Source organism: Patiria miniata, unplaced genomic scaffold (assembly GCF_015706575.1).
Source record: "Patiria miniata isolate m_02_andy unplaced genomic scaffold, ASM1570657v1 HiC_scaffold_16, whole genome shotgun sequence".
Classification (NCBI taxonomy): Eukaryota; Metazoa; Echinodermata; class Asteroidea; order Valvatida; family Asterinidae; genus Patiria; species Patiria miniata.
The window spans coordinates 2,973,860-2,998,169 of NW_024037054.1; the positions used below are offsets into that span (position 1 = coordinate 2,973,860).

At 41.9% G+C, this 24,310-nt stretch overlaps 1 protein-coding gene across 4 annotated transcripts; it reads right to left on the bottom strand.

Annotated features, from left to right (window-relative positions):
- Positions 1–543: 543 nt before the first annotated feature.
- Positions 544–22,986, bottom strand: LOC119722674. 4 transcript variants are annotated; one of them, XM_038192918.1, is made up of 11 exons: positions 22,874–22,986; positions 17,798–17,925; positions 15,728–15,855; positions 14,418–14,603; positions 11,870–12,059; positions 10,797–10,856; positions 9,140–9,345; positions 7,334–7,536; positions 4,627–4,805; positions 2,789–3,052; positions 544–836 (listed from the first exon to the last, which is right to left on the bottom strand). In XM_038192918.1, the coding sequence occupies exons 2-11, from the start codon at positions 17,841–17,843 to the stop codon at positions 583–585; spliced, it is 1,716 nt and encodes a 571-aa protein (XP_038048846.1). In that variant the 5' UTR covers positions 17,844–17,925; positions 22,874–22,986; the 3' UTR covers positions 544–582. The 4 variants fall into 4 exon arrangements, with proteins under 4 accessions (XP_038048846.1, XP_038048842.1, XP_038048845.1 ...); XM_038192914.1 differs by lacking the exon at positions 22,874–22,986 and having other exon boundaries at positions 17,798–18,294; XM_038192917.1 differs by lacking the exon at positions 22,874–22,986 and having other exon boundaries at positions 11,870–12,011; positions 14,442–14,603; positions 17,798–18,292.
- Between the last annotated feature and the right edge of the window lie 1,324 nt (positions 22,987–24,310).

A 24,310-nucleotide genomic window follows, 5' to 3' on the forward strand; every position in this document is an offset into this window, starting at 1 on the left:
AAGGAGTTTATAAAACTTGGACACATCAAAGCACTAAGGGACCATCATTGCTGTCAATAAACACACAAGGAAATGGTGAATGAAATAGCAGCTACCAAGATTCAATTCCCATATGCTTCAGCACACAAAGCTTTAAAATAGTGACAATGAATGTCAGGCACAAAAGGTCTTTGCGGTCATACTTGGGAGTGTTATCACTCCCAACCTGCGGTCGTCGCACTTTGGCTACAGACAGCGCACAGAAGTACCCCCTCAATACAAAGAGAGAGTTGGGGGAAACAACTGGAATGGGCATTCGAACGCATTTCCTTCCAGGTCTGACGAACTACTAACGGAAATTGCCACAGATACGTCTCTAGACGCATCTTTGGAAATGACCGACCTTTTATTGTGTCCTTCAAAATGACAGCATGCCAGAAAGTATCATTTCACAGGGAGTTTAGTGCCATTACTATATGCTTTTTAAAAATAATGTACTTGTTGGATAGCTGCCATGATATACTCACTCTACCTTTAAATAAGGTAATTGGCTAGCTTATTTTCTTTTTTTTATGGGCAAACTATGCCCACCTTCCCCCTCCTCTACGTAACAATGGAGTCTCTGACCAAGCTTAAGTATTCCTGAAAGCTGACGCCCATGACCAGCATTTCTTGTTGCTCTAGAGTCCTGAGCCAGTGTAACGAGGCCTTGTGTTCGTCCGTTGTCACGCCCATTCTGTCGTACATCAAGGCCAACCCTTGGCTGTTAGCGGCTTCAACTATCGCCCTTGCCTCGGCCTCGCCCAAGGATCGGATCAAGCTGGCCGTTGCGGTTCCGTTGTTGGTTACTTCAGAAGCTGCGGATGAGGATTATTCAAGAGTGAGCTCATAAATTGATGGTTGTTAACTCTTTCGCTACGGCGAGCCGCTGACAGCGGCATACAAAAATTGTACATGTCGTACGGCAAGCCGCTGGCAGCGGCTCGTTGACGTCGCTGTGAATAAACGGGGTATCCGCATGACGTGTGCCTTATCTACATAATTTATATCGCATAACCTCTGACCCTAGTTTGAGCCGCTGCCAGCGGCTCTCCGTCTCGCCGGGGTCTGCTGCAGATTATTGTGAGCAGATTGTTTACAGAGAGACATTTCAAGATGGCGGCGTCCACATCGACACACGGTGGAATTTCCAGCGGTTTATTACGTCCAAACGTGGAAAAATCGGTAAATTAAATTCTGTAGCAAAAGAGTTAAACATCCATTTCGATAAACCATTTCAATTTGTTCAGTCCATGACACCAATAGTTGAGTTACAAAGGATTAAAGAGTTTCTGTCTGATTTTTAATTGGTGCGTTCAATTAGCTCATCTGGATCGACTCGGGTTAGCCCCGTGCCGTTCGATTAGCTCTGACGTCATACTCGGGGCTCACATGGATCAGCCACCACAGACCCTGCTCATGGAGTGGAGTCAGTGATTGAATACGTCACACACATGCATTGTTCATTCCATGAAATGGACAATGGAAAAGATCGAATGGACCCACAAATCAACTTTATTTGAAATCTAAACATAATTATATATTAATCTCATCGCAATTTAGGCCGCTAATTTCAGCCCGACTTTGTTATTTTTTTGCGATTGACGGAAAAGCAGTTAATCTTAAAGGCTGTGGAGGAAGGAATGGTAAGACTCAGTTAAAAAAAGGGTGTTCTGTCAATGGCTACTGTCACAGCTACTGTTCTACAGACATCACGGGAGGATCATGAAGGCCAGCGTTTGAACGTTTGATTAGCCTCGTGGCTAACCCGTCTGCCTTCACCCAAGTCGATCCAGTTGAGCTACTCGAACGACGAATGCACCCAAAGGGACTTTGGTAACTTTCATATTTGTGGAAATGTACTCACACTCGTATTCAGACTCATTGGAACTAATTGCTCTGTACGCATTCTCTATGAGTACTTTGGCTAAATCGACAGTAAACTCCGGCTAAGTTGGCGACTTACGCGAATGCCAACATCTGCTGTAAGTCGTCATTGTGCTGCCTTACATGAATGGCCTTTTTGCACACATGATTCATTGTACTAATTGGCTTTGATTTATCCTGGTTTATCTCCTTAATACTTGAGCTGAATCCAGCAAAATAATACTCAAATTTTTCATCATGTTTGGGGTATTGATAGTGGAGACCACGTGTACAAAATAGTGATACATTGTAGGTACGTGCACAGTAACGAATTAAATGCGTGCATGGTCCGGTATACCATGCATGCATTGACTGTAGCACTAGTCATTCAATAAGACAACCCCCACAATAGACAGAGCGCATGCGTACAGCCTAGAGGGGGTACTGGTATTGATATGCTCACGATGCATATGTGATGTATGCAGTAGGACACCTTTTTTCGACACCAATGCATGCAGCGATCACGGGCCGTGCCAAACCACTTTTCACTCGACACTTCTTGCCAACCGCAGAACAGGAAGTCGATGCCAATGCGTGATTTTTTGAATGCCGACTTACACAAAGGATTTTGTAATGCTTTTTATGGAAGGGGACCGAGAGTAACACAACGACTTGAGCGAAATGGCGACTTATAAAAGCCGACTTAGAGAAATAAAAATTCAATGGAAATGCATTACAGACAATCGGGACTTTAGTTAGACGGCCGACTTGAGCGATTTGACGAGTTGTACGATGTTGATTTAGCCGAAGTTTACTGTACTCATGACTAATTACCCATGCTCATTGCAAAGTGTTTGTACTTGTACACATGGAAATGCACCCAACCACAGAACTGCTCCCCCACCTGAATTGAGAATTTCCTGGGTTTCTTTCTCCGTCTTCTTCCTAGCCAGCAACTCTAGCTGCAGGAAGGTCTCCTCCTCAGCCTGTTCGTTCAGCAACTGCACCTGTAGGTTCCTATCCAGGATGACGTCGGGCAGGTCGATCTCTAGGAGCTGGAAGTAAGGCACGTCCACGTGGTAGCCCTGGGTACAGTTGGTGGTGGAGTTACTGCACAGATGGCAGGTGTCGTAGCGTAGGCAAAGCTCTTGATCAGGACAACAGTCGCCTGTCAATTCAAAAGCAAAAAAAACACCTCTACAAATATCTTTTATTAATATTTTATTCCTGGTCATGTAGTTGGTAAAGTGGAGTGCTGGAGTACCGAATTCTAGATCTGAAGGTAATTGACCTATCGCGTTAGAATCGCGTCCACGCAGCATGTGAAATATTGTCCAATTACATGATATACAAATGGACGCGGAACGCGCAAAATCTGAGACAAACAAAACTTTATTATTACAAAAATTCCATTTGGTTGTCTAAGGGGCGCGGCTAACTCGCAAACGGCGATAGGTCAATTCCTAAGTAGGGTGCATATTTAACAACTAACCCGTTGAAGTTTCAGCGTATACAAAATGTTTTGGGTCTTACAACTGGATTTCGTTACTAATGCACGTAAAAGCATGTGCCCGTGGGCAACCTATTGTTTTGAGACCACGTTCAACATTAGTTATCCAACAAACAATACCATTTCAACCAAAAGTAATTTCACAGGATATTAATTTCTGGAGCGCTGTGGTCCAATGGTTACGGTGTTCGACTCACGTGCCTTGGTACGTGGGTTCGAACCCTGACGGGGAACAGGGTGCTTGTGTTCTTGGGCAAGGTACTTTACTACAATTGCCTCTCCCCACCCAGGAGTATAAATGAGTACCTGTGAAGGTAGAGACCAGAATGCGCTGATCTCGAGCTGCTGCAAAAACTGGTCTCATGACCTTATGAACAGGGGTAATAATTGTAAAGTGCTTTGAGACCGTTGGTATAAAGCGCTATATAAGAACATTATTATTATTATTACTTCATACTAGTTTTATCTTCACGTTGAGCAAAATTTCTGTCATTACAGAAATCTCACGGTACATGTAGATACTTTTCTGGGTAATGGGAGACTTTTAAGACAGTGGTGGCAGCAAACACACCAGTCCTTTTCCATTGAAGGCGTAACTGTGAGCGTGCGCACATTAGGGCAAGTTTGAGCAAGGACCAGTGGTTAACTAGTGGTTGGTTCGTGACGTAACAAGCACATGCACACTGACGTTGAAGTGCAAACGACTCTAGTCAAACTATTGTCATGTCAACAACCATCAAGAAATGGCGGTTGCACAATTATTCAACACTTGTTGCTTCTCTTTATTTACACAATAATAGTGATTGTGTATAGTTAAGGACATCGTACATAATCGCCAATATTATTGTACAATGGTGACAAAAGTGACATAATCGTAAACTAACTTGGAAAAACTGTGCAATGAAAATGAAAGGTTCGTTTCAATAGTTGGTCCCTTCTGCACTATGCTGTGGAAATTGCTATTGACAACCAGCTATAAATCGTTGCGCGACCAGCCGCGGTAGGCTGGTTCCAAATAGTCGACTAGCGTAGTCAACTATCGACAACTAGACAGAGTTTGGGCAGACTATGGTTAACCATTGGTCAACAATAGTTCTTGCGCGAACTTGCCCTTAGCTTAATCATGATGTAAACAATTGAAAAGGACCGGTCTGTTTGCTGCCACCGACGTCTCAAAAGTCTTTCATTGCCAATAATTACAACTACGTGATTTTAATTTCTTCTATTCTTACCACCCAGTTTGGCCCGGAGCGCATCGTGAAACATGATCTCCACTCGTCTCCTCTGCTCTAGATACATTGATAAGGAGATGGTGGCCGCGACGTTCTTGAGAGCTGCCTGGGCCACAAACTCAATCACATCAGGGTACGACTTGTCAAATCTCTGCTCTAGAAGGCCTAGTTCCCCTTCTCTGTGGTTCAAACAGAAAGCACAGGGGCATTAAGAGGGCTGTAGTATACAGGTCCAACAGTGTTTAACCCTAAACTTCCTCAATCCTCCAAAATCCTCCAGGTGGTTTTTGGAGGATTGAGGCTGAATAGCAAAAAAAATATTGTTTAAAGGATGCATTGGGTCGAGTTTGTAGGCTGTACCGAGCCTTGCTTATGTACAGTCATGCATCAGTGAGCAATGCATTATGCTCGATATCATCTGCACTGCTTCTGAATGTCAGCGGCATTGCCTCAAGAGTTGTAATGAGTTGTAATGACTCGAGTCCATGACTCGACTCGAGTCCGATTCGAGTCACAATTTTTGGTGACTCGACTCGACTCGAGTCCCTAAAGGCAAATGACTCCACTCGACTCGAGTCACTGCGAGCAAATGACTCGACTCGACTCGAGTCCCTTATCAGAATGACTCGACTCGACTCGATGAAGGCTAATGAGACTCGAGTCCCAAAAATAAAAGCAAAACTTTGCGAAAAATATTTGCAATGACTTACGCGGGTGCCGGTTTTTGTTCACGTCACGTTAGAATGTTCGCGAATAGTGTATACATATACATACATAGTTTGTTCAGTGTCCCCATTAGTTGAATGACGATCAGCTGGCACCCCCTTTTTATTTTCATTAAGAGGCAAATGTGGTGTCGCCACATGTAGTAGCCCGAATGTAAAATTTAAAAAGCCAAAAAATGAATTTCTCTCTTGTGTTTATTTATTGTATAGTGCTCAAATATTTGTGACTCGAATTGACTCGAGCTAAATACTTGACTCGAGTCGACTCGACTACTCACTGTGACTCGACTCGACCATCTTGACCTAATGACTTGACTCGACTCGAGTCACTTCTTTAAAATGACTCGACTCGACTCAAGTCACAAAAATCAGTGACGCGTTACAACTCTGAGGATTGAGGCAATGGTCACTCCACCACTGAAGAAAGTCAAGAAATAACGGATGACTTCGGAGGACTGAGGCTGAATTAGGGTCAACTAAGGGGCAATAAGTGCAAATTCACTACTTTCCGACACAAAGCGGAGGGAGGTGGTCCAAATCAGCCAACACAAAAGGACCAGTGCTTCTTGATCACAATAAATCACAATAACATGATTACACCTCGTACATAATAAGTTCCAGTATCAACCTTTGACAAAAATGGTGGAGACGGTAATTTATAGCTTCCCCAACCCACGAGAGACAAGATTCCCTTTACTTTGTCAAAAGTTACCATTTTTAAGTCCCAAAACCTCCATGACAGGGTTCCCACAGAAATCTGAAAACCACATTCCATGACTTTTGCAGGACTTTCCAGGACTAAAATATGACAATTTCCTGGAAATTTCCATGACATTTAATGCCATTTTGCCATTTAAAATGTTTAACGCCAGAAAAGTTGTTTGGTATTATGGTACTGATGAACTGCTGATACCATTTGTGAGCTTTTGAAAATGACTTTGAATTAATAATGGCCTCCTCTTCCCCTTACAGCAATCCTTAAAGCGGCCCATCAAAAATAACCCTTAGGCCAAAAAAAAAGTCTCCGGTATCTGGTATGCGCGCGCGTCGCCGTAGCCATGCGCGTCAGCAAAATGAAAAAGTTTTTTTTTCAATGAAAGATGATGTCTCAAAACTGCCAAACCCACTGGTTTGACTGGAATCCTGCTGCTGCACAATTTTAACGTGTTTTTAGATGGGGTTATGATCGAGAATATGCTTTATGTGGCCTCTCTGGTCTCCCATAATATTTGCACTAAGTTTAGTCGGGCACCGTTTGCAGTCATCAGCCGACATTTGAAGCAAAAAAAAACAGGTAAAAAAAAAAAAAAGCTGCGTCGCCGCACCACTTTTTGGGCAAGCTCCATGCCAGAAACCGGAGACTTTTTTTTTTGGCCTTACATGATCTAGATTTCCATGACTTTTCCATGACGTTTGTAATTTTTTTCCAATTTTCCATGACTTTTCCAATTCCTTTTCCTGGACAACTTTTTTTCCAGCACTTTCCATGATATCTCCATGACCATGGGAACCTTGAATGAAAGTCCTGGAGAGACTGCTGTCAACAGACATCTCGATTCTCAGTACAAGAAACTGTTGTGTTGCACTCGCATGAAAAATATCAGGAGGGTCGGTCCAGTGGCGCACCCAGGATTTGGCTTGGGGGGCTCACAATTTTTTTACTTCAAATTTTTATAATGCCCAAAATTTTTGGCCACAGAAAAAAATGGGGGGGGGGGGGGCTGAGGGCCGGGTGCACCACTTGGTCGGTCGGGATTTTATTGGGGCTTTAATGAGAGCACCAGTGAGAGCTCCTTGGCAGGGACACATCGCTGAATGTGCACAAATTGGCATTCCAAATGTAAACGAACTTGTGATGTCTTTGCGTGAGTTTCAGGCACTTAGGGCGGCAATGCGTTTTGCATCCTTTCAAACTCTCTCTTTGTAACCGGGAGATGACGGGGTACTTGGGCCACACTAGTTTTATTTGATGCCATACAAACCTGATGAAATACTGAAAGCTACAGGAGAAGCTGTGAGACAGTCCAGACGTCGTGGTCACCGAGATGTCATCCAGCTGAATGTTGGTGGCCCAGGAAGGGTAGATCTTGAAGGTGTAGTCCGGCCCGATGGCGTGCCGGCCTGACTCGTACGCCCCATCACTGGCTAAGACCCGTCCGGTGGAGCGCTGTCTCTTCAGGCCAAGCTGGAGAGGGTTAAAAAAAAAACCCATATATTTGAGGTTTCTGTCAAAAACGGACTTTTCTGGCCAAAAATAAGGTCTTTCCCCACTTCAGTCACAGCTTGATTTTTAAAAATGGACGTCCTTGGTAAATTTTTGCATTTGGAGTTCATGATGTCACAAAGAAAAAATAAAACCGAGAAACTGCCTGTTAAGTTTTTTGGTTTTACATTTCTTGAACTGATACACCTCTAAAAATGATTAAAAAACATCCCTTTTGAGGTACGACCATGATCTTAAACTTTTACAGTACATTTGTATATATTTAGGATCACATATTTGCCAAAATAAAAACCTGAAAACTCAACAACAAAACAAGCATCCCCATATCAGTTATCAGTTTTTGGGGTCATATTTCCATTTCAAGCTTTGCCCAGATGTATCTGGTTTTCACAGAACATCTCACACATGACAAAGGTATTACAAAACCTGACATTTACCGTTTGAGTGGAAGAGGTACAAAATTAGGGAAGAATGCAAAGATAAACCTTGTAAACCTCGAGGTAAACCTAAACCTTGAGGTTTTACCATGAGGCACCCCACATAACCCTGTTAAACCTTGGAAACCTTGAGGTAAACCTAAACCTTAAGGTAAACCTAAACCTTGAAGTTTTACCCTGAGGTACCCCACATAACCCTGTTAAACCTTGGAAACTTTGAGGTAAACCTAAACCTTGAGGTTTTACCCTGAGGTACCCCACATAACCCTGTTAAACCTTGGAAACCTTAAGGTAAACCTAAACCTTGCAGTTTTACCCTGAGGTACCCCACATAACCCTGTTAAAACTTGGAAACTTTGAGGTAAACCTAAACCTTGAGGTTTTACCCTGAGGTACCCCACATAACCCTGTTAAACCTTGAAAACCTCGAGGTAAACCTAAACCTTGAGGTTTTACCCTGAGGTACCCCACATAACCCTGTTAAACCTTGGAAACCTTGAGGTAAACCTAAACCTTAAGGTTTTACCCTGAGGTACCCCACATAACCCTGTTAAACCTTGGAAACCTTGAGGTAAACCTAACCCTGTTAAACCTTGGAAACCTTGAGGTAAACCTAAACCTTGAGGTTTTACCCTGAGGTACCCCACATAACCCTGTTAAACCTTGGAAACCTTGAGGTAAACCTAAACCTTGAGGTTTTACCCTGAGGTACCCCACATAACCCTGCTAAACCTTGGAAACCTTGAGGTAAACCTAACCCTGTTAAACCTTGGAAACCTTGAGGTAAACCTAAACCTCAAGGTTTGACCCTGAGGTACCCCACATAACCCTGTTAAACCTTGTAAAACCTCGAGGTAAACCCAAACCTTGAGGTTTTACCCTGACTCTCTGAGGTAACCCATACAACCCTATTAAACCTCATAAAACCTCGAGGTAAACACGGCTATGTACCGGTACCTCCAGTCTCAGAATTCCCAAAACTGCAGTTTGACGTATATCACTGCACTCAGTCATAAAGTTTAATCTAACCAACTGGATTTTCACCGTTCATTTTTAAGTCAATGCAAATTTTAAGTTAGTATTTTGAGCATGAGATTGTAACCTCAGACCAGCGTTGAGTTTTGTACCTCAAAGTACTCCACGTACGAGAAGGTCAGAGGGAGAAGAACGACGATCAACACTGCGAAGACAACGACGAGAACGCTGAAGACCATGATCAGCAGACTCCGCGAGTTGGTGTCCTTGAAACCCACGTGGAATCTGTCCGACCAAAACGACTTCTCCAGCGTCTGGCTTTCAATCTCCATTGGCTGTACGTAACGCTTGATGGAATCTGCGAACATGGGAAAAGAGATACAGAGCTATGGGAGGGACGCACCGCATGGAAAATGACTGTCGACCAAAATGTAGCATTTGACAAACAATAAATCCATGCAACTTATATAAGACCTGTCTACCGCTTGGCGAGTAACCTGATTACTCGAGTACTCATGAGTAGTTTATGCTACTCTTTCTACTTGTGGTTTTTCATCTACTTGAGAAGTTTTCCTGGCGCGAGTACAAGCAGGTAATCGCGAGTAGCAATTTAGGGTTTAGGGTTCTTGGCTTAATACGTCCCCTGCAAACAGGGAATCACTCCCTCCACCTCTCTCTCCCTAGGATTCCATTCATCAAGAAAACAAATTTAAGCAAATGACTCAAACGTCGCACAGTAAGGATATCTCATTGCTGAAGAATGAGGTGTGACTTGCACGCTATTTGCTTGCAGCTACTTTCCATCTAACTAACCTATGTGTCATTTTTCTGCTTTTATGGGAATTCGGTTAACAATTCTTGAGTACTTGACTACTCGCAAGTAATTTCTTTGCAAGTACTCGAGTAGAAAAATCGACTACTCGCCCAGGACTAGAGACCTGTCACCATGAAATGAGCTTAAAGTTGGAAATTGGGATTTTGCAATACAGTGGGGCAAAGCCAAAATTTGAAAGGGTGGTAAATTTTTTGCTTCCAGGCAAAGCTTGATCTGTAAGTCCTCTTTTACATTTCTCCAATGTTTTTGTTCTGTCAAACATCTTTAAACCCATTTCATCCCGTCTATTTCAAGTTGACTGTTCATCCACAACTGTAACACAACTGCAGGATTGCCATTTTCTTGAGAATCAGTTCAACAACTTCAAGTAAGTTGGTGGTCAATGGGCCATATGCACGAGTCGGCCACATTGAAGTTAAAGTGTGGTAAAATCTTCATTTGTGGAACTTGCGTACAGAAGTGAAACCAAGTAATTACAATTTAGTTCAAGTCTGCTTCAGTGAATAATCTACAATTTGTAATTAAACATTCCCTAATGTTTTACGTCAGATTAAAAAAAACCCAGTAAAATAAGGCTGCATAAATAGTCTGGCGCCATCCCATTGAACAGTTTACAATTTATGAAGGACATTCAGGGAACTAAAAAAAGCCCACATTTCTGTTACTGAACTCAATAACCCTAAAGGTATACATGTGTATACCATTGGAAAGCTCTTGTTCTGCAGAATCCAGATATGTAAATATCCCAATTCTGAAAAAAATTGACTTTAAGCTCATTTTGTGATGACAGGTCACATATGATTAAACTAACAACATTGATATTTTCCTTCCTTGTTTGAGAGACTCCTTCAATTTTCAAATCAGAAGAATGCTTTTGGGGTATTCAGTGATGATCAAGTATTCAAATATTGGGTATACTCGGAACAGCCATAAAAATTGTACATATTTTTTTTTCTTTTCTTTTCTTTTCTTACCACTGCTAGAGGTTATTTCAGCTGCTGCTTCGGCTGATTGTGGTGAGTCATCTTTAGAACCTGCAAAAAATGATCAATCTTTTCTTCAGTGGAAAAAAAAAGGAATTGTCACCGACTCATTCAATACTGACTCAAACAACCTGCGACTGCATCAGGGACACCTTTTTTTTCTTCTTCTTGGTTTTATTTTTTTTATTTTTACTAAGTGTCACCATCAGATTTTAAAAACTAAAGGGAAATCAGAAAGAAAGGAAAGAAAATGGGGAGGTGGACTATAGAGTCCAGCACCGTTCCAAAGCATAATGTAGCGCCCAATGGTAGTGCCCGTTATAAAACACTTGTGTGATATTGGTAACCTAGGCATAAGCAATAACGGCCAAAATGGAAGAGTGGTCAATCTATCCACTCCACTCACAAGTACCCCCTCACCGGCAAAGAAAGTACAGTTGGGGGTGACCGAACGACGCCATCTTGCCTGACTGCAATATTTTGCCGCGGAGCGTGGCCACTACGTGTACATAGTACAAATCCCCTGGTGTACGTGCGTCACACACAAGGAACGGTGCAGGCGCGTCAACCAGCGAAATGTATTATGTGTCCCGCCCATGGGACGTCGTTGCTAGGTAAAAGGGCGCCCTCTTTTGTTGGCGCACGGAGCCCATACGTACTTGTAGGCAATCCTGCGTGTACAGGTATGTCCGTTTCCTGGATCTGACCGGACCGCTGTACACCGGTGCGGCACAGAGCGGTGTGACCATACACACGCTTGCTAAATTGCAATAACGCAGCAGCTTAGTACAAAATGTCAATATTATTGTTCGACGCTAGGCTGTGCACAAGTACAGGATTCTGGAACTTTTGAAAATCTCATGAACTAAAATGAAGTGTAAAAATGTGTGAGTATTGGTGAAAAAAAGTTGTTTCTCGTCGGGCTGGCAACCTGGAACTTTTGATTGTCCGACAAAATATTTTGCTTGTCCCAAGACGTCAGATTTTGTGAGCCCTGCATCACCCCGACGCAAATTCTATCTGATAAATAATTCCATTTATATGTAAGTGGTAATCCGACTTACCAGTCATTTCTCCCATCTCAATATCCTCCCATTGTGCTCCGTCCCTCGGCTCATCAAAGGGATTAACCACTACATGAGGCTCAACGGAATCTTCCTGATCCCTTACTATATCCTCGTCCTGATCCCTTACTATATCCTCATCCTGATCCCTGACTTTATCCTCATCTGGATCCCTGACTACATCCTCATCCTATACAAAGAAAAAAGAACCACAGGAAGGCCATTAGCACCTAATTTACATTGTAATACATTGTATATATTTGTAATACATTGTAATACATTGTATATATTCTCAATTAAAACCCCAGAAATCCACTTCAGCACTGGCAGCTGATTTCAAGAAAAAGTGCGTAGCTTGCGCCATGCGCAAGACTTACGCAACAAATTTTGTGCGCAGCTGCGCAATAAACTTACGATTGATTTCACGCACTTGACATAGCTGGGCAACATTTTAAATAACTTAAAACATCTTGGGCGCGGATAATAAAAGCATTTACGGCGGCTGTTTGTGTATGAATTTGTTTGTTTATGAAATAGTTGTTGAACTACCTCAGCCCGCCATGATTTTGAAACTTATTTTGTTTGACTTTCTTTGGAATCATGGGGTAGCTCTACACATTCTGTCGCCAGTAAAATAGAAATTCAATTACTTCAAACAAGAAAGCTGTGAGTGTCTTGTATCAACCTTGATAAGTTGTGCAAAAATTACGCCACCTAAAATGAGACTTTCGTGAAATGTGTCGTGAGTGAAATGTTGCCCAGCATGAAATGTTGCGCAGCTTACGCAATAAATTGTGGCGCAAGCGGAGTTGCGCCATTGCGTGAAGTTTCGTGAAAGCAGTTGCAGGGCCGTTTGGGACTTTACAGAGGATAGCGGGCAGGGAAGTTTCATCAGTGTAGAGCAAAGAAACATTAACCAAAACCTTCCCAAATCCTCCAAAATCGTCTTGGAATAAGTGGGAGATTTCGAAGGGGAGTCAGGTTGGCGTAGCGGTACTGGAAGTTAGGGTTAAATATTTTAAAGTGCTTCTACATTTTCCGTACTACTTCCTGATATATGAGGGCGCTGTTGCCTTGATGTCCTTGAGCAGTGGACTTTACCTATATAGGGACTATGAACCTAAACTGTGGCACACTCATACAGTTTGTGCGTCAAGTTTGTCCAATGACTGGCAGTTAAGAATGGTGTAAATAAAAATCAACACAGCAACACAGAAACAAGAGATTTGACCACGATATAAAACAAAACAGAAACTTGTTGTATGCAAGTAGCTGCAGGGCTGAATCCTCTACCTCTCATGACATCACTGATATGCTCATGAATATGGAAATTCACATTTGCATAAGTAAAAACACGTACCTCAACACAACAAAAAGGGCAATGCAGGACTGAAAATAACTTGATAATGAAACTAGCAAGAGGTATCTTGTGAGTTACATTTATCTTTATGCAACGGTAAAGAAAGCCAAATAAAAACAATACACAGCACACAATAAGCACAAGGTCAAAAGAGAAAAGATATGTTTCCAGTAACCCGATTGACCAATTTTCAGCGTAAATGGGATCGGTAAGTAGGTTTTTTTGTGTTATCAAAATATATTTTTGGAAGTTAAAAAAGTAATGTCCTTATAAATAGTAATGTTGTTACAACTGATAATGTAGTAACCAACGGATAATATATCACCATTCACCAAACGATAATGTCACACAAATTGACCGATATTGTATCACTAACCGACAATGGACTGATATTGTATCACCAACCAATAATGTAACAAAAATTGACTGATAGTGTAGTAAATGTTACTATACATGTACTATCAGTCATTTTTTTTTACATTATCAGTAAGGACCGATAATGTAACAATTGACTGATAGTGTAGTACATTTTACATTATTGGTCAATTTTTGTGACATCATCGGTTGGTGATACGTTATCCGTTGGTTACTACATTATCAGTTGTAACAAATGTCCTCCTTAAATGTTTGATTTCTTTTCTCCAAGTAAACACTGACTTTAGAGTTTTTGAACTGAAAAGTTGTATTTCTTTTGCTATTTTCGGGTGTCTGCAACCCCTTCAAAAAAATCTTATTTCTTTTTTTGGTTGTTTTGCACAAAACAGAATTTCCCTGCAAATAGACTGGTTCCGGGTCCCCACAATATGGATTCTAAAAGTGGGTGGGAAACAGTCTATCATACGAGAGCTCCATTGTTTTCAGACTGATTCATTCAAAATTGTATACCTTTTGCAATTTAAAAACAAAATCTATTTTTGAGGTGGAATAATAGCTTGGACAGAACATCTTTGAAAAATGACAAAAAATAGAAAGATGTCTATATATGTACACAGTGGCGTTACTACGGGGGGGGGGGGGGGGGGGGGGGCAAAGCTTAACTTGCACCAAAGCACTATATCAGTTGCCTTCTTTACTTTTTGGCAATGTTACTGGAACGTTTGTTTGCTTTTTTGACCCAATGAAAGAGCACTTTGGCACAGGCTAGAGCTACTACACATTACACATGTACATGTAGTTGCCTACCGGTACCTGGCTCCGCGTTTGATAGTTCACCTCAATTCCTGACAGCCGCAGTGTCTCCCTGTACGATGGGGGATCCTGGTATTCTGGAGGGAGGGACACCGCAACTCCCTTGTCTACTTTATCTTCATTATCACCTCCATCTGCTTGCGTGTTGTCGTCGCCTCTGCCATCAGTTGCGGCATCAGGTCCAGTCTGGGGGGGGGGGGGAATTACACAAGGGTGAAAAGTTAATTTAATTTGTAAAATGATTCCGAATGAGCTGAGATTAGTCTTTTTCCCAGACTGAATTTTACTTTTTGTAACAACAGGTCCCTGTAAGCAGTGATAGAGGGCCCTGCCAACAAGATATTTTTGGGCAACGGAACCAAGAAATTCCAAGTAAACCTAATGCACACTACCGGTATATTACAGCTAAATGTGTGCACAAGAGATACAGGCTCCGTGTACAAGTACCCCCTCAACGGTAAGAAAGGGAGAGTTGGGGGAGACCACTGGGAGAGACATTTGAAAGCATTGCCGACGACGCCCGACTCTCACGCGAAGATGCTATGGCTTTGTGTACATTCAAAATAAAATAAGTCGTGCGTACTCCACGCTATACGCATGCGAACCAGTAACATGGAAACTGGTGTAAACAGATGATTAAAGGTTCTGTGCGCCAACGAAAGAGGGCGTGTTTTTACCACAATTGAGAGTCCCATGGACGGGACACACAGCGTGTGCGTACTGTACTGGTTCGTGCACGAAGTACGCACGACTTCCTGAATGTGCCAAAGCTATTAGCTACGCGTCTTCGCGTGAGCGTCAGGCTCTTGATAAGCCAGCTTTGCCTACAACTTGCCTGGTTTTTTTTTGTCTGTTGACTGAATTTGACAAGTCAGAGTGCTTGCCTGAAATATGATCTGACTGTTGGTGACTAGCCTGTGTAAAACACATGGCAGGGGAAGAGGATTGATTTTGACTGTCTTTGACTGTTCAGATAGCAGGAGGGTTAAGAAAGCGACAACATCCCCTTACTAATTAATGAGACAAGTGAAACAGGATGACAAAACTGTGAATATTCAACACAGTATCGTACATGTAATTCACACAGAAACTGACTAGGGAATTAAAATAATTTGTAAAGTTGGCGTTTGTAAATTGACAAGATGGGGACTTAAAACTGTGACCCCAAAACAAGAACTACCATACATAAAGATAAAGATTTCCCATGCCCGGGCACAGACATTAGACACACTCAAGTTCTAAATAAATTTTAATTATCAATTCAAACCAACTTTCCTAGGTTTTCCTACAAAGCTATGAAAACAACTTACTTCGGGCTCATCCACAGGGCCTCCCTCAGGCTCTGTCTCACTGTCACTGTGCGGGGGTGTGGGGGTGTCATCTGCTGTCCCGTTTGTCACGGGGTCCGACTGTGTCTGTGACATGTTTTCACCAGAACCTAGAGACACATGCACATGGACACACACATTTGTTTATGGTGTAAATCAAGGATTTTCATTTGTTCCTCTTCCCTTTTCCTTTGTTTATACTCTAACTTTTTTTGCAACAGCTCTCATTGGTTTTGTACACGTTTTCTAATCGAGGTCATCCTCGATTTGCTTATCCTCAATTCATCGATGATGTTGCATGCGTGTGTCCTCGATTTACACCATATACCTATTCACGCACACAAAACCTACTGCATCGTCCTGAATTTGCAAGTATCACATGTACTTCCTCAAAGTTTCAAATGTCATATAGGAAATGCAAGTCCACAGCATCCTTTTGATTTGTAAGTTCAAAGACTGTGATTGTAAAATGGTGTCACCAGGAAATAGATGTGTTCACGTACATGTACTTCCTCATGCACCTGGAGACTGCACGAACCACACGGTAGGCCATGCCAGGTTTAAAGGTGACAGTCCAGTGAAGCAAATAAAACATGACATTGAAACACATGAGATTGTGTGACGGGTGCCAGTGATGTAGTGCCTTGATGCTGGGCCTTGGCCTTAAGGCTGCCTTAAGGCTGGATTTTAGGGCCTTGGCCTTGAGGGTCAAAGCCTTGGCCTTGGCCTTGGCCTTGAGGGTCAAAGCCTTTGATCCAACACTGACGGGTGCATTATGTGAACTTCCACTAATGAACCATTCAGAATAGTCAATATTTCAAATGTCGATTTATTTTATTTGAAATGGTTTTGATCCACCATCCACCCACCCCAAATTGAAATTTGGATTGTTCAATTAACCTATAAACTCCCTAGGCCTTTTTGCTAGGATGCAGCCTCAATCCTGCAAAATCCTCCAATTGGCCTCATGGAAGGATAGCATATAGCCTCAATCCTGAAAATTCCTCCATTATTTCTTGAATATGGTCCGTGGAGGAGTGACCACTGCCTGAATCCTGCAAAATCCTGTCAACAATCTCAAAGCACTTTACAATTATTCCCCCGTTTATCAGGCCATGGGACCATGCGGCAGCCGATATCAGCGCTCATTCGGTCCTCGACGCTCACAGCTACCCATTTGTACTCCTGGGTGGAGAGAGGCAATTGTCTTGCCCGAGGGCCCGAGGGGGAGGGGGCCAATGGGGGCCTCCCCCCCCCCCCCAAAAAAACGAACCCAATTGTTGTTTTTTTATTGACCTCGAAATAAAGGCAGGCACTGTGCACACCACCATCTTTTCCTCAAAAAAGATTTGGTTAAAGGGAAGATACAACATTTGCAAACATCAAAAAACGAAATGATCAAATTATCACAAAATATCTTACTGGATTGTCTGGGAATGACAGTCTAAAGCATCCTGTAAAGTTGTGGCTCCTGGTGTGCTGACATTTTCAAGAAAAACTGTGTTTTTCCAACGCTGGTCGGCCAGCGTTGGAGAAAACTGGCTTTTTTTTCAAAAAGTGCTCCTAATTTTTCATATTTAGTTCGTCTGTATTTTCTTTGCAATTGATTACACACCTGTGGAGACTACAAGCCTGCTCCAGATTGAATCTCTGATCTTACAATTCCCCAAAGTCTATAAATTGCTCAATTTCATCTTAAGTGGGGCCAGGGAGCCAGCCTACAAGAATATGATTGGTTTTCTTGGTTTTTCCAGCATCTACGAACCCAAAACTTGAAACAAGTCAGTGTAACAATATTTGCTATAACATACTAATCCTCCAAATCCATTTATTTCTGAAAATTGCAGCAAAAGCAAATGTTGTACATTCCCTTTAAAGTGGTTAGAAATTGCCTCAGATCGCACCAGAGCTTCTAGAATCCAAAACAAATTCGAAATTTTTAAACAATGACTATTCTGAATGGCCCCTAAAACAAACAATGTATTGACTATTGTGCAAACGAGTTAAAAATATATTAAAATCCCAAATCCAATCTTGGATCAAGACTGGTACCTTGAGCATCTTCCTCCTGGAAGGCATCACCGTCCTGCTCATCCATCAATGCAGTTTCTTCATTTACTTCTTCTTCCTCTTCGTCCTCTTCACTGATTCTAGATAACTGGTACTTGACTCCGCGTCGTCTGAAATCCATGGTAAGCGATTTTACGAGGTGGAATCAGTGGAAAATCATGTTTAAGTCGATTGGCGGTGCTGGCTTGCCGGCATGCAGTTTTTGGAGGGGGACAGACAGGTTTTTAGGGTGAAGAACGGAACCCACCCAACATACAGGGATTAGCAGCAAAAGATACAGGCTGGACGGAAAAGAAACTCAAATTAAAAACAAAAAGACAAGAAATCAAAATGACAGAAAATTTAAGTAACTAAAAAAAATTAATGACAAGAAATTAAATCAACAAAAATTGACACCAATTATCGCAAAGAAGTCTACAGGTAGTACAGGCAAGGTTAGTGATGGGGGAAGGCATTAAGGAGGTCCACGTGATCAAGAAAATAAACAAAATAAAACAGAAAAGATTATAATTTACAGACTTTGTTAAAAGAAGGAACAACCAAAGAAAGAACATTTAACCCTAACAGAACTCAGCCCGTCAAACCCCAACAGCATATTTTGTTGGAATCTGTCACGATGGGTACAGTACCCCTAAACTGACAGTCTTTAACATTGGGTTGGCACACCTCCAGAATCAAAGTCAGAAATATGTGTGTGCAGTTTCCCATATGGTATTGGCATTTGCCAGGATGGGTATTCCTAGTAAATCATGCTAGGGAGTTAGGGTTAATGCATACGTAGGAAAAGCATCCTGTCGCCCCTTTTTTCATCAATGAACGTCAGTTGAAAAAATGTTGAAAAGATGTGAATCTGGGACTGAGAAACATTTCCAATTTTGTTAGAAAATACTGCACTTGACTCTCCCTAGACTTTGTACACAACCAAAGAAGTGACGTCTGGATACTACATTCTTTCCAGCATGTATTTCAATATAATTATGTTAACATCACAGGGTGCCTTGATTATTCATGCCGAGTAGAACATGTAACAGCCGTCGGGTCAGTAGTAGTACTAGTACATTCTGCATACACAGTACAGTCCATTGACCTGCAACTGTTTGATGTCCTTCTCAGCATAAATAAACGAGGTGCCCTGTGCTGCGATTGGCTGTTCTGATCCTCGGATGCGATTTTGGCCCCGCATATGATACGGCCAGATCTGGCCATCACTTATCAGTTGTCACCCTGTGCACAAACCCTATGAGACTGGTCTGAAAATTTCGAAGTATTTTCTCAGTAAAATACTTAAATACTTTCCCTGCTAATTTTGACTTTTTTTGGACATATTATCACTTTCTGATGGTTGATAGGTCGCTGGAGGGAAAAATTAGTGATAGCCAGATATGGGAATCTTTCCCAACTCTCCGTAGACTTTGTACACAACCGAAGAGGTGGTGTCTGCATATTACTGTTATTGTTACTACATTCTGCGCAAGTCTACTTGAGTGGATATTTTGCCCGTAAGGCCAAATAAAAAAAAAACATGTTTAGCGTCCCCACTCACTTCCTTTTTGGAGGCCGCCTCCTTTTTTTTTCTTTTTTTTTTTTTTTTTTTTTTAAACTGAAAAAATGAAAAATTTTAAACTGTGACATCATTTTGCCCTCTTTGTCTGTTGCATCTAGCCCATATAAAGCTTGTATACCTAATGTCATTTCCTGAGTCCAAGTGGTGGCCATTTAAAAAAAAAGCTGGCAGCCATCTTTAAAGCCTGGTGGGGCGGCCATTTTGGAGGGGAAAAAAAAATTTCAAAAAGGCAGGACGCTAGATATGTTTTTTTTTAAACTTGGCATAACTACAAGATCGCTAGTCTACTGAATATGAACAGAATCGCTGATTAATTAGGCAAGACAACTGCATCTTGACCTCTAGATTTTGACCAATCAGCGGGCGCTTTCTATGTCGGGTCTTCGGTCATTCACCCGTTGCGCGTCATAGACAAGGTTAAAAAAAAAACTGTGTCACACACTCTGTATCATGTTACGCGATATGCGCCGGGCTGTTGTTGTATTACAAAACACTGCATTCGAATTGACCAATCAAACCATTAGTCCTGATTCGGGAATGAAATGACGTCACGACTTGCATGTTTAGACATATCAGACGTTTATACAGGAGACTTAGCTCCGTGGATAACGGGTGATACTCAGACTACACGATCGCCTACATTAAAGGGCTTATGAAAATAATTATGATTAACGATGTTTAGCCTAGTCCAAGTAACTAGGACTCTACGAATCGCCTTTTTTTATCATTTGGACATGGTCGGGCGACCATGTTAAAAATGTTTAAATGGTGATTCGTAGAGTCCTAGTTACTCAGGCGATTGTGTAGTGTAGGGCCCCTGTTTTCTTTCGATCAAATTAGAAATGGAATCAACATTTTTTTTATTACTAAAATATGACACTTTAAACCTAAAACAGACTTCTCTCAATGTAATGACACCTTTTTCGTTATTTTTAACAGTTTCTTGGGATAGAAATTACGATTGCAGCGTGACTTGCGCGCTCACGGTACATCGTGCGATGAAAGCAATCTTTATTTTCGTGTTGCGTTGTCGTTTTGCGTTAAGTCATTTTACCCCCAAATTTCCCTCAAAAAATCAAAACCCTGCCCTTTATCTACAGTCCTTTTCCTAGCTCCAGATAGCAAACATCATTCAGGCTGCTTTCGGCTCAACTACTCCACAAATTCAAGTGGCATTGGTTAAAAAGTCCACAAAATAATTTTCAAATTTAAGCTCTTTATATTTTGACTTTACGATGTCAAAAGTACCGATGTCGCTTTTCCTAGCTCCGGATTGGTTCAATCAGTTCCGAAACGATCAAAAATTGTTTCGCGCAAATAAAAAAATCACACGAAAAAGTCAATTTTTTCCGCCAGAACCAACCAAATCAAGCATATTTTCTGATAAAGTATTATTTGGGCAATTCCACGGTTTGATGTGTTTGATGATCTAGCCAACAAAAGTCGGAATGACATGAAAGCTATACTTCTTTTTTAGAAGCCGACGCTAAGGGGGGATCCAGACAACAATTTTTGGGGGGGGGGCCAAAGACAAAATTTGGTCCCCCAAAAAGTGAGTCCCAAAAAAATAGGGCGTGGGATTCGGGGCCGTAAGGCCAAATAAAAAAAAACATGTTTAGCGTCCTGCCTTTTTGAAATAAGGAAGGAGGATGCCCTTTCCTTTTCCATCCAAAATGGCCGCCCTCGATTTTCTACTGGTACACAAAAAAATTAAATTTGGTTTTATGGTATCAAATGTTCATTTTTCTGCCGGTGGAAATTCGGAAATTTGGTTTGGTCATAAACGCAATTTCTGATTTTCTGCTAGTAAAGAAATTCGGAAATTTGGTTCGATCGTAAACGCAATTTTCAATTTTCTGCTAGCAGAAATTCAGAAATTTGGTGTGGACGTGAACGCAATTTCCAATTTTCTGCTAGCAGAAATTCGGAAATTTGGTTTGTCCACTTTTGCCGCCTGTGTACAAGAAAATCAAAAATTCAAATTTTTGATTAGTTCTACTGAGTGGAGCGTTGAACTCCGGTACCCACCGTACTATACGCTCCACCAATTTGCCATACTTTGGTGACGGATACACTGTAGCAAATTGTACATACCCACGCGAGGACAAAAGACCACCCAAGACAATGGTAAAGAGAATACAAAAGAGAGAGACAGCTACCCTGGATAGATCTACACATTTCATGACATTCCATAAGACCCGTTATATCGTTCCCAAACAGCGACAATTTAAAAAAAAGGAAAGATTCCATATAAGAAGTTCACTCAACACTCTGTGTACAAACCCTATGAGAGTGGACTGAAAAATTCTAAGTGTTTTCTAAGAAAATGCTTGTATTTTCTCACTGCTCAAATTGACTTTGATGACATGAAATTGCTATCTGGGGGCTTGTTAGTCAATACAGAGGAAAATTAGTGAACTTCGCATATGGTAATCTTGCCCAACGACTGTTTTGTATAATGATACATGCTCCGATCTGCGCCATATTCAAAGCCCATACCGTAGTACAGCGCAGATCGGAGCCACCTATTACTACACAAAACAGTCGATGATAAAGCGCAACTTGTTTTTCTTCGATTGAGCGACGACGGTCACGTCACGTCAAGCGCCCTCATCGGTAGAACGCTAGTGCGGAGGGTACCGGAGTTCAACGCTCCATTTAGCCCCATAAATGTGGCCAATTTACTGGACTACCTCCGTAAATAAAGGCCACACTTCCACCATGTACAAAAACATGTCGAACTTTGTCAAATTTGATTTTCACATTTAGGCTTAGTTTGTAGAACTTTTATTTTTGCTTTAAAAGTATACTCAAACTCTTTATAGGCTTATCAGAAAGTGCTGCCTTTTCAGATGTCTAATTTTCGTGAAATTTCATGTTGAAATTTTGATACGCAAACCGTCATGACCGTCACGTCAGACCGTCAGCCCCACTAGTGTGGCCGTCGGTATGCTGCGCTGGGTTCAGCGCAGCATACCGACGGCCACACTAGTGGGGCTAGTCAGACCGTGTGCAAACGAATCTGGAAATTTCACAAAAAATAGACATCTGAAAAAAGCAGCGCTTTCTGATTAGTGTGTAACGGGGACAAAATTGAACATTTTCCAAATTTTTTTGCAAATACTACAAGTTTTGAGAAAAATGCGCTCCAGCCCTAGATGACAACCCAATGATAAAACTCAGGGCTGGGTAACTCCAGCTAACCTATAAAGAGGGTGAGTATGCTTCTAAAGCAAAAATACACTACAAACAAAGCCTAAATGTGAAAATCAAAATTTGACAAAGTTCGACATGTTTTTGTACATGGTGGAAGTGTGGCCTTTATACGGACATGACGGAGGTAGTCCAGTAAATTGACCATTATTTATGGGGCTACTTAGACCCGTGAACGTGGCGTTGGGTCTAGGGCTACTGTCATACTGAACCTTAAGGCTTAAGTCAAACTTGACAGACGCTTCAAAATCACCTCTAAATAATATTAGATGACAACTTGCTTTTAACAGATGTCGACAGCTACATGAATTTACGAAATCACTAAGAGAAACTAGCCAGAATACTTGGATTTATATGACCAGCACAGCAGTACATGTACTTCGATATGTACGTGTACTGTACTTGCGCATATTGCAATGCATAGGTGAAAATAAAATATATGGCGCCCTCTAGCACCAGTTCTTGAAGGCAATGCATCGTGAACTGAGGTACAAGTACACTCGGTGAAAAAAAACCATAATCACAGCATTTTTATAAAGGTGCTCTCCCCATGTTTTTGTCGAATTTCATTGTCGAAAAATAGATCATGTATGATATTTGCTTGTTTTCTATAACAATACAAAGTTATTTCGGAATGAGACATATCGACATCGAACGAAAACAGTCCGCTCACTCTTCAGGCAATGATTTTGTTTTGTATTTTTTATAGCCTAGCAATGATTCCAGCGGAACTGGTTCCTCTACGTCAGTGCCAGGCGCAAAAGCAACTCAAAAGTTTTTTGAAGATCTTGCAGGCCAACAAAATAGCCCCCCCCCCCAAAAAAAAATGGTTCAAAAAAGCACAAGTTCAAATTCATTGAAGAGCACGGGGGCGCAATTCAAAAACTATAGCCCCCCCCCCTCGAGTCGTACGCCCCTACCCCTTGCGCCGGCAACCTCCCCCACCCTAAAATTTTGGGACTAGGCAAACATTAGTATTGTTAAAAATGCAATAAGTACCCCCTCTAGAAAATGAGGTCCTCTAAGTGTCCCCATGCAAATTGGAACCCAGTTACGTCACTCCCCCCCCCCCCCCCCCCCCCGCTCCGCCACGAGGAAGGCTGCAGCAGTTCTACTTTAGGGCCGCTGCGGAGGGCCCGCCGCCAAGATATGAGGCCAATTGCCCCTCCCCCCCCCCCCCCCCCCCCCCCCCCCCCCCCTCCCCCTCCCCTCCCCCTCCCCGGCAAAATAATCACTTCATTGAAATTCTCACCCTCTTTGTGTACCTTGACTCCTTATTATAACGTCGTCTTCTTAAAGGGAATGTGCAACATTTGCTTTTGCTGCAATTTTCAGAAATAAATGGATTTGGAGGATTAGTATGTACATAGAAAATATTGTTAAACTGACTTAATTCACGTTTTGGGCTTGTAGATGCTGGAAAAACCAATATTATCATATTCTTGTAGTCTGGATGACCCCCTTAAGATGAAACGGAGCAATTAATACAATTTGGGGAAGGTCAGAGAATAAGTCTAGCAAGCTTGAACCCCTTCACAGGTGTGTAATCAATTGCAAAGAAAAGCCAGAATAACTAAGTAGGAACAGTTTTTGAAAAAAGCCAGTTTTCTTAAACGCTGGTCGGCCGACCAGCGTTGGAAAAATACAGTTTTTCTTGAAAATGACAGCACACCAGGAGCCACGGTTTTAAAGGATGCTTTAGACTGTCATTCCTATAA